The sequence below is a fragment of the Gallus gallus genome, chromosome 4 (genome assembly GCF_016699485.2).
Source record: "Gallus gallus isolate bGalGal1 chromosome 4, bGalGal1.mat.broiler.GRCg7b, whole genome shotgun sequence".
NCBI classification, from domain to species: Eukaryota; Metazoa; Chordata; class Aves; order Galliformes; family Phasianidae; genus Gallus; species Gallus gallus.
Genome location: NC_052535.1, coordinates 19,482,909 through 19,495,492, shown reverse-complemented (window position 1 = coordinate 19,495,492; position 12,584 = coordinate 19,482,909). Strand labels below are relative to the sequence as shown.

Genomic DNA, 12,584 nt, shown 5'->3' with positions numbered 1-12,584 from the left:
TTCACAGGCATATTTCGACGTAAAATCTCAGTTTTTCCTCATAAGGTAATTTTAATCACCTTCTATCTTGATGGCACAGAAAAAGAAAATGAAAAGAGAAGAACTGATGCGGAAGTATTGAAGCATTTGGCTTTTATTATTGAATGTCAATTACAATGGAATTGTTAGGAATTAATCAGTGATATGATGACAGCAGGAAAGACTACAGAAAAACACTAAGAAGATCAGCTAATTTATTTAGAAAAGTATCTAAAGTCCAGCATGACTCCCAAATACCACTGCTACTGGCAAGGATTTTGAAAGATCAGAACATCAAATTACCAAAAAGCCTGAAGTTGTTCTTTTTCATTTAGTAACATGACGGTTTTATCTATTCACAGGAAAGCCAGTTCTCATCAGGCATAAAAAACTTAAAAAGTTAAATTTCTTAGCAGTTAAAAACACTGACCATTGTGGAAATACACTGACACATTCATTTACATTCCTCTGCGCTTATGCTCCAGCAACACAAACTTAGAAAAAGTCACATATAACTTTATCCTTCCAGAGACGACTTCAGGTTGCCACAAGACTCACTAAACATGCGAAACTCATATACACATGTATATATCCATTATCTTATGTATCTGTAAATATATATAAATATACTTTCTGGAAATATACTGAAACGAGCTCCTAACCTGTCCTATGACTTCAAGGCTGCTTTCAAGTTTTCCCAAAACATCTGCTGTTGCTCTTCATCAGGAGGCCACTCCAGGTAGGTCTTGGTGTTCATTATCTTCCGCAGTTTGCAGAACCTCTTGGGGATCGCCTGGCTCTGAATGGGCTCCAGCAGGATGAGGATCGCCACATCGTTGTTCTCGTCAAAAAGGCGAAAGTGCGAGAAATCCAGCTCATACTTGCACCACTCGCTCTGCACAAAGTGCTCTGATAGCACAAAGAGCGTCTTGTGGCTCTTCTCAATGGAGTCAATGATGTTGTCCACAATCCACTTCCCAGGCACAAAGTCCCGCTTATGGAGGCACAGCCTAAAGGGGGGACATGCCTGCTCCAGCTGCTGCACCATGATGTTTTCCACCCAGTTGGAGTCGTTCTCACTGTAGGAGACAAAAGCGTCGTAGCAGATGTCTTTCGTGGGGGCTCGCTTGGGCTTCCGCTTGGCTTGGAGCCATGCCCAGGTCATTCTCATGTACCAGACTGCATGGTACTTGTACCCAACGACCACCAGGATGAGGATGAACAGGAACACCAGGGTGCAGATCAAGGACACTAGGAGGGACCGGTGGCACTCCATCAGTGACAGCTGCACACTCCCAACCTGTGCCCCTCGCACTGTCAGCGGAGAGTCACAGATGTAGCTTTCTGGCCACCCCACAAGCACCTGGGCTATCCCTGCCTCATGGTGAATGAAGGAGAGGAATTCACAGGAGCAGATAAAGTTATTGGCGCTGGCATCCAGCAGCTCCATTTGCTTGAAGGACTCAAACTCTTCCTTGGAGAAGCTGTTGAGCTTGTTTCTGCTGATCGACATGGCCACTAAGTTAGGAATGTCTGTGGCTTCAGGCAAGGTCTTCAGATGGTTTTTTGTCAGGTACAGCTCCTTGAGAAATGGCAGTTGCAGTCCAAAATCCTGCAGGTTGTTAGCACTAACGTCCAGCACTTCAAGAGTTGAGGGAATGCAAGTTGTTAATTTGGGAATTTGAGTGCTGGAGAGATTCAGATATTTCAGGTTTTCAGGCCATTCACACATGTCTGGAATCTCACCAAAATTGTTTTCACTAATGTCAAGATTAATCAGTTTGTGTAGATTACTTATATATCTTGCAGCCTGTTTTAGGGATTTCAGAGAATTTTTACTTAGATTTAGAGTTTGTAAAGAAGGCCATGCATCTTCACAGATTGTCTCTCCTAAGCGATTATTTACAAGCAAATTATCATGGAAATCAAGATATAAAAGTGATGAAAAATATCTTGCTAGTCTGCATGGTACCATGAAGACTTTAGAGCTTGCAATGCTGAGTCTTTTCAGCTTACCTACCTGTGTCTCTATACCTTCCAGGTCAAAGAACAAATAAAAATCCAGAATAGTCATATTTGTTATTGATAGTGTTTCAATAGAACTTTGCTTACTTCTTGCAATTTCTGTCATATCCCATGCTCCTTTCCCCTCAAGCACACAATCTATTGCTTCTAACTCTCTCAAAGATCTAATTTCCTTCAATAGCACTGCTATTTGGCTAATATATTTATCTGTGAATGAAGCACCGGTAAATGTAAGTTTCTGTATCGTCAAAGGAAGAGTAGAGTTCTGAACCAGTTTTTCATTTTCAATATCTAATTTGATCTCTCTAACTTCTAACCAAATGGCAGAGTGCAGAAGGTCCCTGATGACTGCTGAGAATACGTCAATCCTTCTTATGCTTATGATCATGTGATTTATCTTCCTGATCGATTTCAGACTTCCAGGCTCATACTGACTGAGATTGTCACCGTCGATCCTCAGCGTGTTGAGAAACACAATGCCCTCAAAGTTTCCTTGCCTGATGATGGAGAACTGTGGGTTGCCCAGGTGGAGGGAGCTCAAGTTTCTCAGGCTGGAAAAGGGGGAACTTTCCCCCAGGTCGCTGTAGGAATTGCCTTGAATGCGAAGGTGTTGGAGCGAAAAAAGGGGCCCAAACCACACTGGGGACAAGTGAGCCAGGCTATTATTTGACAAGTCCAAGAGCTCCAGTTTCCCCTGAGAGCCAAACGAGTCCTCGTCTATGGAGCTGATTTGGTTGGACTGCAGCAGCAGGGTTCTCAGGTTCACAGCCTTTTGCAGATCATGTGTTCGGATCAGCTTTATCCTGTTGTGGGCCAGGTTTAACACCGTGATTTTGCCTGTGAGCCCCGGGGGAATGAAGTCCAAACCCATGAAAGAGCAGTTGCATGACTGAGTGGCATCGCATGAAAGACAGGCCTGTCTCAGGGCTTGTTCTTCAGGGAGGTGCGCAGCCAAGGCTGTGTAGATCAGCCATGCTTGCCACATCAGCTTCATTGTTGGTTTCTGTTTACTTTGGTTGAACATTTTGGTGTAGCTAACAGAAAGGAGAGGAGATAGTTTTGAACTTGTTTTTGGATAGCAACTGGTAACAATTAGTATCCTGTACAATTTTATTAGGAAGTTCAGATTCAAATTTTATCTGTAAGAGATCCAGTGATGTTTATCTTTCTCACCTATTTCAGCTGCCTAAGCTTGAAAACATGGGAAGCAATTTGTCTCAGGGTTACAGCCACATAATGTCTCAGCAGCCATAAAAGCCATTCTTAAAGTCCTTCATACAGACATCTACTACAGCCCCTGCCTCCTCACTCTTTAGCATTACATTTTCTCTCAGAAACAAAGCTATAATGGGATTTCTCAATCCTCAGCAGGGAAAGACAGTTAGAAACACACCCATTGCAGCACTAGTCTGTCATTCAGGTACTGCTACCAGGAAGTAACAAGCCAAAAATCAAAAAAGGCATGGAACTGACTTGCAGTCTGCGCCAGCCCTTTGAGAGTCTGGGGCTTACCGTGTGGCAGACTTTGCTGAAGAGATCCTGGCGTCTCCCAGAGCCTCAGGGCTTCTAAAGAGCAAAGCTGAGTCCACTCCTGGCACACCCTTTTAAATACTCTGAAAGCAATTTACTTTCTTTATCGTAAAGGCTGAACAAGCTGATACTCAATCCAACAACTACTGCCTTTTTTGTTAAATCAGTGCTGGGAACAGATGAGAATTAGACATTACCATCACACCATCAGCTAACGTAATTAGTACAATACTGATATTAATTTACAGAGGGGCTGTGTTTCCTGCCATTGGTGCCCAAGAACATTTCACCATTGGTTACACCAGAAAATAAATCACTTACTTATTAAAGCTTACAAGCTTTAAATTTACAGAGGGGCTGTGTTTCCTGCCATTGGTGCCCAAGAACATTTCACCATTGGTTACACCAGAAAATAAATCACTTACTTATTAAAGCTTACAAGCCTGCTGAAAACAGTTTTGGTACTGCAGAAAAACAACATCCCCCAGTCCTGGATCTGCCAAGAGTAAATACTTACGTCTTATATACTGCACATTGAATTTCTCTTTCTTTGTATACTGATCTTGTATGGTTCACGTAGTCACCTCATATCTGCAATTACAACATGAGCTACAAACCCTATCGTTTGGAGCTACAAAATATTCCCGCCTGTGCTCCTTGGACAAAAGTTTGTGCTGACAGCCTCCCAGTGCCCTCTAACTACTCAGCCACAGCTCCTAAAGAGCTCAGGGTTGCCCACCATGCATGACACTGCCCTTCAGACTCATCTTCCTATTACTTCTCTTCCTATTACTTCTCTTGCTGGTGCTGAATATGGGGACACAAAAATGAGAACCATTTGTTTGTGCACCTTCTTCCCTGCAAGCTGAAATTCAGAAGCAGATTCCTCTCTTACTGACAGTTCTCATCACCGGAAAGGCTGATGCAACTATTTTGCACAAGTCATTCTTTCCCAATCACTTCCTGCAGCATTAGGTGCAGAAATAGTCTTGAGGCAGAACAGCATTCTACTTCCTATCTTTCGGCTTTTGATATTTATTGCTTGGTATGCATTGGGGAGTTGTTAACTGGACTGAGCAACAGAAGATCTCAGCACAGCCAAGTTGTTTTGTTGTGAGGGTTCTGTAAATTATGTGTATCTTGCAACATATATGTAAGTTGGAGTCAAGCTGTTTAGTCAAAAAGAGTACAGGAGAAACATTCAGCATCGTTTCCTTTCCTAGGATGTTGCAGTCCTAAGTTATCAAGAAGAATGGCTTGGGTTGGAAGGGACTCAAAGCCCACCCAGTCCCAATCTCCTCTGCCGTGGGTAGGGCTGCTCCCCACCAGCACAGGCTGCCCAGGGCTCTATCCAGCCTGGCCTTGAGCACCTCCAGGGATGTGGGACATACAGCTTCTCTGGGCAGCCTGTGCCATGCAGGGTGCATGCATGCAGCCTTCCCAGCGCTGAAGGGGAAAACCATTAATTTCAAACTCCAAACTTCCTGACAGCAACTTCCATCTTTTTTTTCTGCACTAAGAAGTTGCCCCATTCTGTTTCCTGCTTGCTCTGAGACGTGCCTGCCTAAAAACAGACGTGCTGACTGCAGCCACCTCCCAGACACCTGCTTGGGCCCTGGTGGCAGCAGGTACTCAAGCATGACAAAGTCCAGGCAGAAGCTTGAGAGCACGTCTCAGTCCCACTGCCTTAAAATTAGCATTGCACTTAAGAGTAAAAATTCAGCACTTTCTTAAAGAGGAACTGAAAGAACTGAACCACCCCTGTATTTTCTGTTTGTTCCTTAAAATGGATGATAAGCATAACGTCTTTAAAGCAATTTTGCTCTGAAAAATAGATGGAGAAAGCTGCAGGGCACAGCATTTCAGTGACGAGATGCCACAACATTCCCAAAAGCTGCCTCTTTCCTCTCACAGCTCTCAGTTGAATGGCTCTTGTTTTTCATAAAGGGTGGACTTTGGGTTATCAAAACATTTTAAAATGTTAATTCTGAATTTGATCCAACTAATTCCTGTACATTTTTGCCATCAAAATTGAAACTCCTTGAGAAAGTTAAAAAAAAAAATTCAATTTGTGAAGAGGTTTGAAGAGACACAAGAGGCCCTGTACTTCATTCAGCACATAACAATTTCTCACGTTATGACATCACTACCATGTACCTGTGGAGATCTGAAGTAGGGGTTAGCTTTTGTTTCTTTTCCCATCAGCATCAACTTTTTCCCAAGGTTCAAGCTCAGCCTGCTCTCAGCACACTTCTAACCTGGGCCTCGGGGGTTTCACTTGTACAGAAAGCATAGGGTGGTAATAGAGACACATAGATCACATGCAAGAGTATGAAACAGGGCCTAAGTTTCTGATTTCTTCCAGAAGGAGAAGGCTAGAGGACCCTTCCCTTCTTCCCTTAGGACCCTTCCCAAACATCTTAAAAAGCCCAGAAATGAGAGTGGATATTCTGCTTGTTTCCATGAATGGGGAAACATTCTACATGACTTCTCTTGCATTCCAGGTCAGTTTGTCAGGATTTATCAGGTTATCCAGAGGCAGGAAAGGCCTGAGGATCACAGAATCACAGAATGGCCTGGGTTGGAAGGGACCTCAAGGATCATGGATCTCCAACCCCCCTGCCGGGCAGGGCCACCAACCTCCCCATTTACTAGACCAGGTTGCCCAGGGCCTCATCCAACCTGGCCTTGAACACCTCCAGGGATGGGGCATCTACAACCTCTCTGGGCAGCCCGTTCCAGCACCTCACCACTCTCCTGGTAAAGAACTTCCCCCTAACATCCAACCTAAATCTTCCCTCTTTCAACTTAAAACCGTTCCCCCTTGTCCTGCTGTTATTTACCCTTTCAAGGAGTTTACTCCCTTCCTGTTTATAGACTCCCTTCAGGTACTGAAAGGCTGCAATGAGGTCACCCCGCAGTCTTCTCTTCTCCAGGCTGAATAAGCCCAGCTCCCTCAGTCTGTCTTTGAAGGGGAGGTGCTCCAGCCCCCTGATCATCTTTGTGGCCCTTCTCTGGACCCTCTCCAACAGCTCTCTGTCTTTGAACACTACCTTGCAGAGGCTAGAAGCTAGCAGCTGCTTCCTGCAACATCAGCTGAAGACTGAGAGCAGAGCAACTTCTTTCAAAATCAAAGTGGGAACAAAGTCCTGTCTTAAAGTAAGAATACACTTCAACTGCTTTTTCTCCAGAGTAACCATACTGAACAAAATTGCATCTTGTGAGTGCTTTCTCTCCTCTTCCATACTCAACTTGAAGATATCATTATTCTTCCTGCTTGCAGTGCTTTGAAGCAGGCATGTACCTCTGCCAGTACATCGCTTTTTCCCAGCAGAAGGGCACAGAGCTGCAGCAAGCCTGTGCTCTTGCAGAGAGCAGAGACCTTACACAAGCCTTTGTCAGAAGACATGTAGGGCTGAGAAAGAGCTGCAGATACTGTTTCTGAAGCTTTAGATGTCACCATGCATCTGACAGCAGCGCATTTCCCACCCAGGCAGTTCCCTGACTGCAGCTCCAGCACTGTGACCTACATCTCTGCTGCTGGCGGGGGCAGTCTCTGGCCACAACCTGCCTCCACCAAGCAGGTCAGGATGTATTAGGAGTATGTATTAGCTGGATTTGAACCAAAGCTGACATAAAAACATGTTTATGCTTTTGCATGGGACAGAACCCCACAGAAACAGGTTCTGTTTCTGTGCTGATCAAAAGCCACAAACCAAGCAATGCTAGTCCTCAGGTCCTTAGGAGCAGGCTCCAGCAGGCCCTGCAGCCCTCTCATCCTGCCAGCGTGGTGCTGACCCTCCACAGGTAGATCTCTTTCTTTCAATTGCTCCCCCTTCACAGTCTCACCTGAGATGACCGTTGCAGGCAGTCCCCCCCTTTCTCCCTTTCCACCGGCATGGCAGCATCCATGCTCTGAACGCCTCTTGTGCTGCTGTTCTTACTGGGAGACTGAGAAATGATGAGCAAGAGCATGGAGGGGGGGGGGGGGGGGGGGCTCACCAAGGGCAGGCAACACCCTCCCATAGCTTAGTCTGGAAGAAAATGCCGAGGCAGCAGGACAGGGAGGAAGTCCCTGAGACTGTTGGCCATCCGGCAGCATTAGCAAAAACGCCTTGCAACCTGCATAGAGCTGCTTCCTGGTACTCACCCGGTGAGCTGTATGCATGGTTGCCAGCAGCAGCAGGGCTGAGCCTGCAGCACCCTCCTGACCCCCTGGAGATGGTCGAACCTGTGCTCGCAGCCTCTGGAGCAAGAGGTGGAAGGCTTGTGTAACTGGAAGCAGGAGGCTTGGCATCGGATCACAGGTCTGGGAGCAGAGTTTTGGCATGCACCACTGGTACCTGTGCTTTAATGTGCTTCACAGTGCTTCATGTATTCATCTTCAAACTACAAAAAAAGAAGAAGAAAAAAGAAAAAGAAAAAACAGGGAAAAAAGGAACATTATAATGTAAAATAAGCAATGTTAACTCTATCATAATCTTTGTCAAGCCTACACTGGCAGTAGCTGAATCCTCAAATGTGCAGGCACAGCTGAAGAGCAGAAGCACAGATTCCCCTAATTTTTCTTCTGCAGTGTCCTCGCCTTGCCACCCTGGCAGAGTGCAGTAACATTGTGCAAGTGGCTGCATACTCTGCAGCCAGCCTTTCAGACTGCCCCTGTCAAGGAAGCAGGTTTTTTCCTCCTCCCCTTGCTCTTTTCCTTTCCAAAAGCCTTCAGCCAGAAGAGAACGAAGCTGATTTGCTGCCCTAGTGGAGCTGCAGCATGCAGGGAGGTTTGCAGGCTATGACACAAAGTCTGACACTAACAACACAGAAAGCTCTGTCTTCTGGAGTAGCTGCAACAGCATGACTCAGTGGGAAAAAAGCTTGAATTTTCCTGTTGATTTTTTGCCTCCCAAGGAAGTTTCATCAACAAAAAGCAGCTGCATGTGAGGGAAAGCTAAACAACTCAGCTCCTGTTCTACCTTACATTTTAATAAGCTAACACAGGAAGCTGTGCTATCAGTGTGGGAATCAAATGTTGTTTCTGCATTAGAATTAGATAAGATTTATTATTATTATTATTTCATGGTTTCTGCTGTCATGGTTGCTTTTGGGAGTCTTTCTACTTTACTTGAGAGGGGGGGGAGTCTCTGATAGTTTGCATCACTTATCCTCTAGATGAACCTTCCCCAGGAATGCATGCTCAGTATATAGGTGTATATATGTATATTTTGTCATACTCATTGCAAGAATATCCTGCTCGAGATTTATCAAACCAGAGAACAAGTCATGACATGCCCAAGCAAGTGCCTGAAGAGACAAGGGGAAGGCCTGGCATCCCCCCTGCCCCCCACCCCTCTCGCCCCCCCCCCCCTCCCCGGTGCTCTTTGTTTAACGAAGACTGTGAAGAAAATCACCATATCAATACGACTGAGACATCTTGGAGACAACACACGAATTAACAAATGTAAACCTTTGACAAAATTGTGAACCTGCAGTACCCAGCCAGTGGGGAAACAGGGAAGGGGGATAGATAGGCAAAGGGGGAAACAAGGTACAAAAGCTGTCATTGAGTCCTTAGGGGTGCTCCTGCTTGTGGGATGCAAGCGAATAAAATCTGCTTTTATCAGAGATACCGTCCTGACAAAATTATTTGGATATTTCCAACATCAGCAACACCCCAATTTGTTGCTCCAGCAGGAGACTCGCCTAGTGTGCTGCTCAGTGTGTGCAAGCACACCAAGTTAGGCATGACTGCTCCAAGCACTTCCCAGGGCACCCTGCACCCAGCAAAACGGTCCCAGTGCTCAAAGAGGACAGGCAGGTGGTGGTAGGAAAAAAGGGTGTAGCATCCCAGCACTGTGATTTCCTATAAGGAGGAGAGTAGGCTTCCCCTGCTCCAAAGCTGGACACAGGGACATGTGTGCTGGGGCCTTTCACTGTAAGAAAGATCCAAATGTTGACCTGCCTCCTCAGCAGAGAGGAGAGTGTGGACACGCGCCTCATCCTACCTTGTTACAATTAAAACAGTGCTCCTTTTTTGTTGGTGGTGGTGGTGCTGAAAAGAAAAGTTCCTGGGCATGGGACCAAGTTGCAGCAGAACCATTTAGAGTTTGTTTCCTGTATGGAGATGAGAAACACCATGCTACGATGCAGAGATACATCTTTAGCTGCTTCTAAGACAACAACAACAAAATAGATTTAACATTTGGGCAAGAATCTGAGCAGGAAATGAATCAGATTTTTATCATATACCACAAAAACCATAAAACTCTCAAGGTTTTTGTATTCATTCCAAAAAAGACAATGCAACAATGTATTGTGCGCAGGCACTTCAGGCTGTGTTCAGCTGCTGTCTCCCTCTGTCTCTGGTGCTGTGAGGTATTTGAGACATGACAGTGCCTTGCAGAAAGAGGAAACCCGACCATCTTGAGTCCTTGTTTTAGAATGTCAGAAGCAATTTCTTTGGGGCAGGCACTTTTCTTGATTTATCTGCTGTCTGAGCACCACATTTTTAAAATAATGAGACAAAATCAAGCCTGCCCTTCCCAAGTTCTCGTATACCATGAAAATGATGGCTTTGCAGTTTCTGGCAGGGATTATTTCTATAGTTTTCTTTTGCATTTGCATAATCTTTGCAAACCAGCTTTTTAGATGCAGTTGTAATCACCCAAGAAAAATAATTTCTAATCAAAATAAGAACACTTCATCATAAGATTATGTCAATAATTATTTGAGAAACACGTGTCAAATCTGACAGAGCCACAGAAATATCTTCAAGCAATGAGATATTTCCACTATCTGACCGCTCCCTGACTCTCCAGGCTTGAACATGATTGAGAATCAATAGACATCCTAAGCTGGTTTTCAAGTACACACTTGGCTAACTTCCAAAGTAACTATACAGTCTGCAGAGACAGCAGCAGGGAGCTGTAGTAACTCTACAGCTTCTGCAGGTCTTTAAGAAGCGTGGGACACACGATAACACCTGCTTTGGAGTGATTTGGTCCCTAATTTGTAGCTTTTGGTTGAAAGAACAAACAAAATTAAAGAGTGTTTTGATGTTGAAGAGCTTGGGGTTGGGAATGATAAAGTTGAATGTCTATGGACAAGGATCAGGGGGAAGGCCAATAGGGGTGACATCTTTGTGGGGGTCTGTTATAGACTGCCTAATCAGGATGAAGAAAAGGACGAGGCATTCTCTGAGCAGCTTGTGAAGTTGCACAATTGCCAGCACTCATTCTCATGGGAGACTTCAACTTCCCTGATACGTGTTGGAAATATAATACAGCACAGAGGAAGCAGTCCAAGAGGTTTCTAAAGTGCGTGGAAGATAGCTTCCTTTCACAGCTGGCATGAGAGCCTACCAGGGGTGGTGTCCTGCTAGACCTGCTCTTCACTAGCATAGAAGGACTAGGGGGAGATGTGAAGGTTGGGAACTGTCTAGGGGAGAACAACCATGAAGTTGTAGAATTCTCTATTCTTGGAGATGTCAGAAGGGTGACTAGCAAGACTGCTATCTTGAACTTCCAGAGGGCGGACTTTGACCTGCTCAGGACCCTTGTTGCCGGGGTCCCTTGGGAGTCACTCCTTACGGGTAGAGGGGTCCAGGAAGCCTGGACACTCCTCAAGATGGAAATCTTAAAGGCACAAGAACAGGCTGCTCCTGAATGCCGTAAGGCGAGCCATAGGGGAAAAAGACCAGCATGGATGAACAGGGAACTACTGTTGAGACTCTGGAAGAAAAAGAGAGTCTATGTCCTCTAGAAGAAGGGACAGGCTACTTGGGGAGATCACAAGGAAGTTGCTAAGGTATGCAGGGAGGAAGTTAGGAAGTCAAAAGTCCAACTTGAATCAGATTGGCCATAGCAGTAAAAGAGAATAAGAAATCCTTTTACAAATATGTTAATGGTAAGAGAAGAACCAAGGAGAATTTCCATCCTTTACTTGATGCAGTGGGGAATGTGACCACTGGGGATAAGGAGAAGTCTGAGGTCCTCATGCCTTCTTTACATCTGCCCTTAATAGGCAGATCAGTTATACTCTGAGCACTTTACACCCTGATCTGGAATTCTGGGATGCTACACAGAATACACCCTGGGTGATTCACATGGAGACAGTTAGAGAGCTCCTCCTCCATCTGGACTGTCACAGGTCCATGGGACTGGATGGGCTCCACCTTAGGGTGCTGAGGGAGATGGTGGGGTGATTGCCAAGCAGCTCTCAGCCATCTACCAGCGCTCCTGGTTATCTGGAGACGTCCCAGAGGATTGGAGGCTTGCCGATGTGACTCCCATCTACAGGAAGGGCCGTATGGAGAATCCGGGGAACTACAGGCCTGTCAGCCTGATCTCGATACCAGGGAAAGTTATGGAGCAAATCATCTTGGATGAGATCACATGGTATGTGCATGGCATCCAGGGGATCAGGCCCAGCCAGCACGAGTTCATGAAAGGCAGGGTTGTACTTGACCAACCTCATCTCCTTCTACGACTGGGTGACCAGACTGGTAGACAAGGGAAAGGCTGTTGATGTAGTCTACCTAGACTTCAGCAAAGCCTTTGACACAGTTTCTCACAGTATTCTCCTGGAGAAGCTGGCTACCCACGGTCTGGACAGGTATGCCCTTCTTTGGGTAAGGAACTGGCTAGAGGGCTATGCCAAATAGGTAATAGTTAATGGAGTTAAGTCCAGCTGGCGACCCATTACAAGTGGTGTCCCCCAGGGGTCAGTACTGCGGCCCATGTTGTTTAATATCTTTATTGATGACCTAGATGAGGGGATAGACTGTACCCTCAACAAGTCTGCAGATAAGCCAAGCTGAGAGGTGGTGTCGATCTGCCTGAGGGTAGGGAGGCCCTTCAGAAGGATCTAGATAAGCTGGATCGCTGGGCTGAGGTGAATGGGATGAGGTTCAACAAGGCCAAGTGCCGGGTCCTGCACTTTGGCCACAATAACCCCATGCAGACCTATAGGCTTGTGGCTGAGTGGCTGGATGACTATGAAGAGAAAAGGCACCTGGGGGC

General features: G+C 45.7%; 1 protein-coding gene across 6 annotated transcripts in view; it reads right to left on the bottom strand.

The window, feature by feature from the left end:
* Nucleotides 1-115: 115 nt before the first annotated feature.
* The window catches only part of TLR2A (toll-like receptor 2 family member A), a 22,118-nt gene continuing 9,649 nt past the window's right edge, over nucleotides 116-12,584 (bottom strand). The window contains exons 1-4 of one of the 6 annotated variants that reach the window (XM_046939849.1): nucleotides 8,070-8,233; nucleotides 7,724-7,962; nucleotides 4,091-4,164; nucleotides 116-3,077 (exon numbers count right to left, since the gene is read on the bottom strand). In XM_046939849.1, the coding sequence (XP_046795805.1) occupies nucleotides 686-3,067 (2,382 nt within the window). In that variant the 5' untranslated portion in view covers nucleotides 3,068-3,077; nucleotides 4,091-4,164; nucleotides 7,724-7,962; nucleotides 8,070-8,233 and the 3' untranslated portion in view covers nucleotides 116-685. Of the gene's footprint in view, nucleotides 3,078-3,555; nucleotides 3,743-4,090; nucleotides 4,165-7,422; nucleotides 7,537-7,723; nucleotides 7,963-8,069; nucleotides 8,234-9,569; nucleotides 9,587-12,584 lie in introns of those variants that run through there. The other 5 variants (XM_040698668.2, XM_040698669.1, NM_001396826.1 and 2 more) reach the window with 5 other exon arrangements.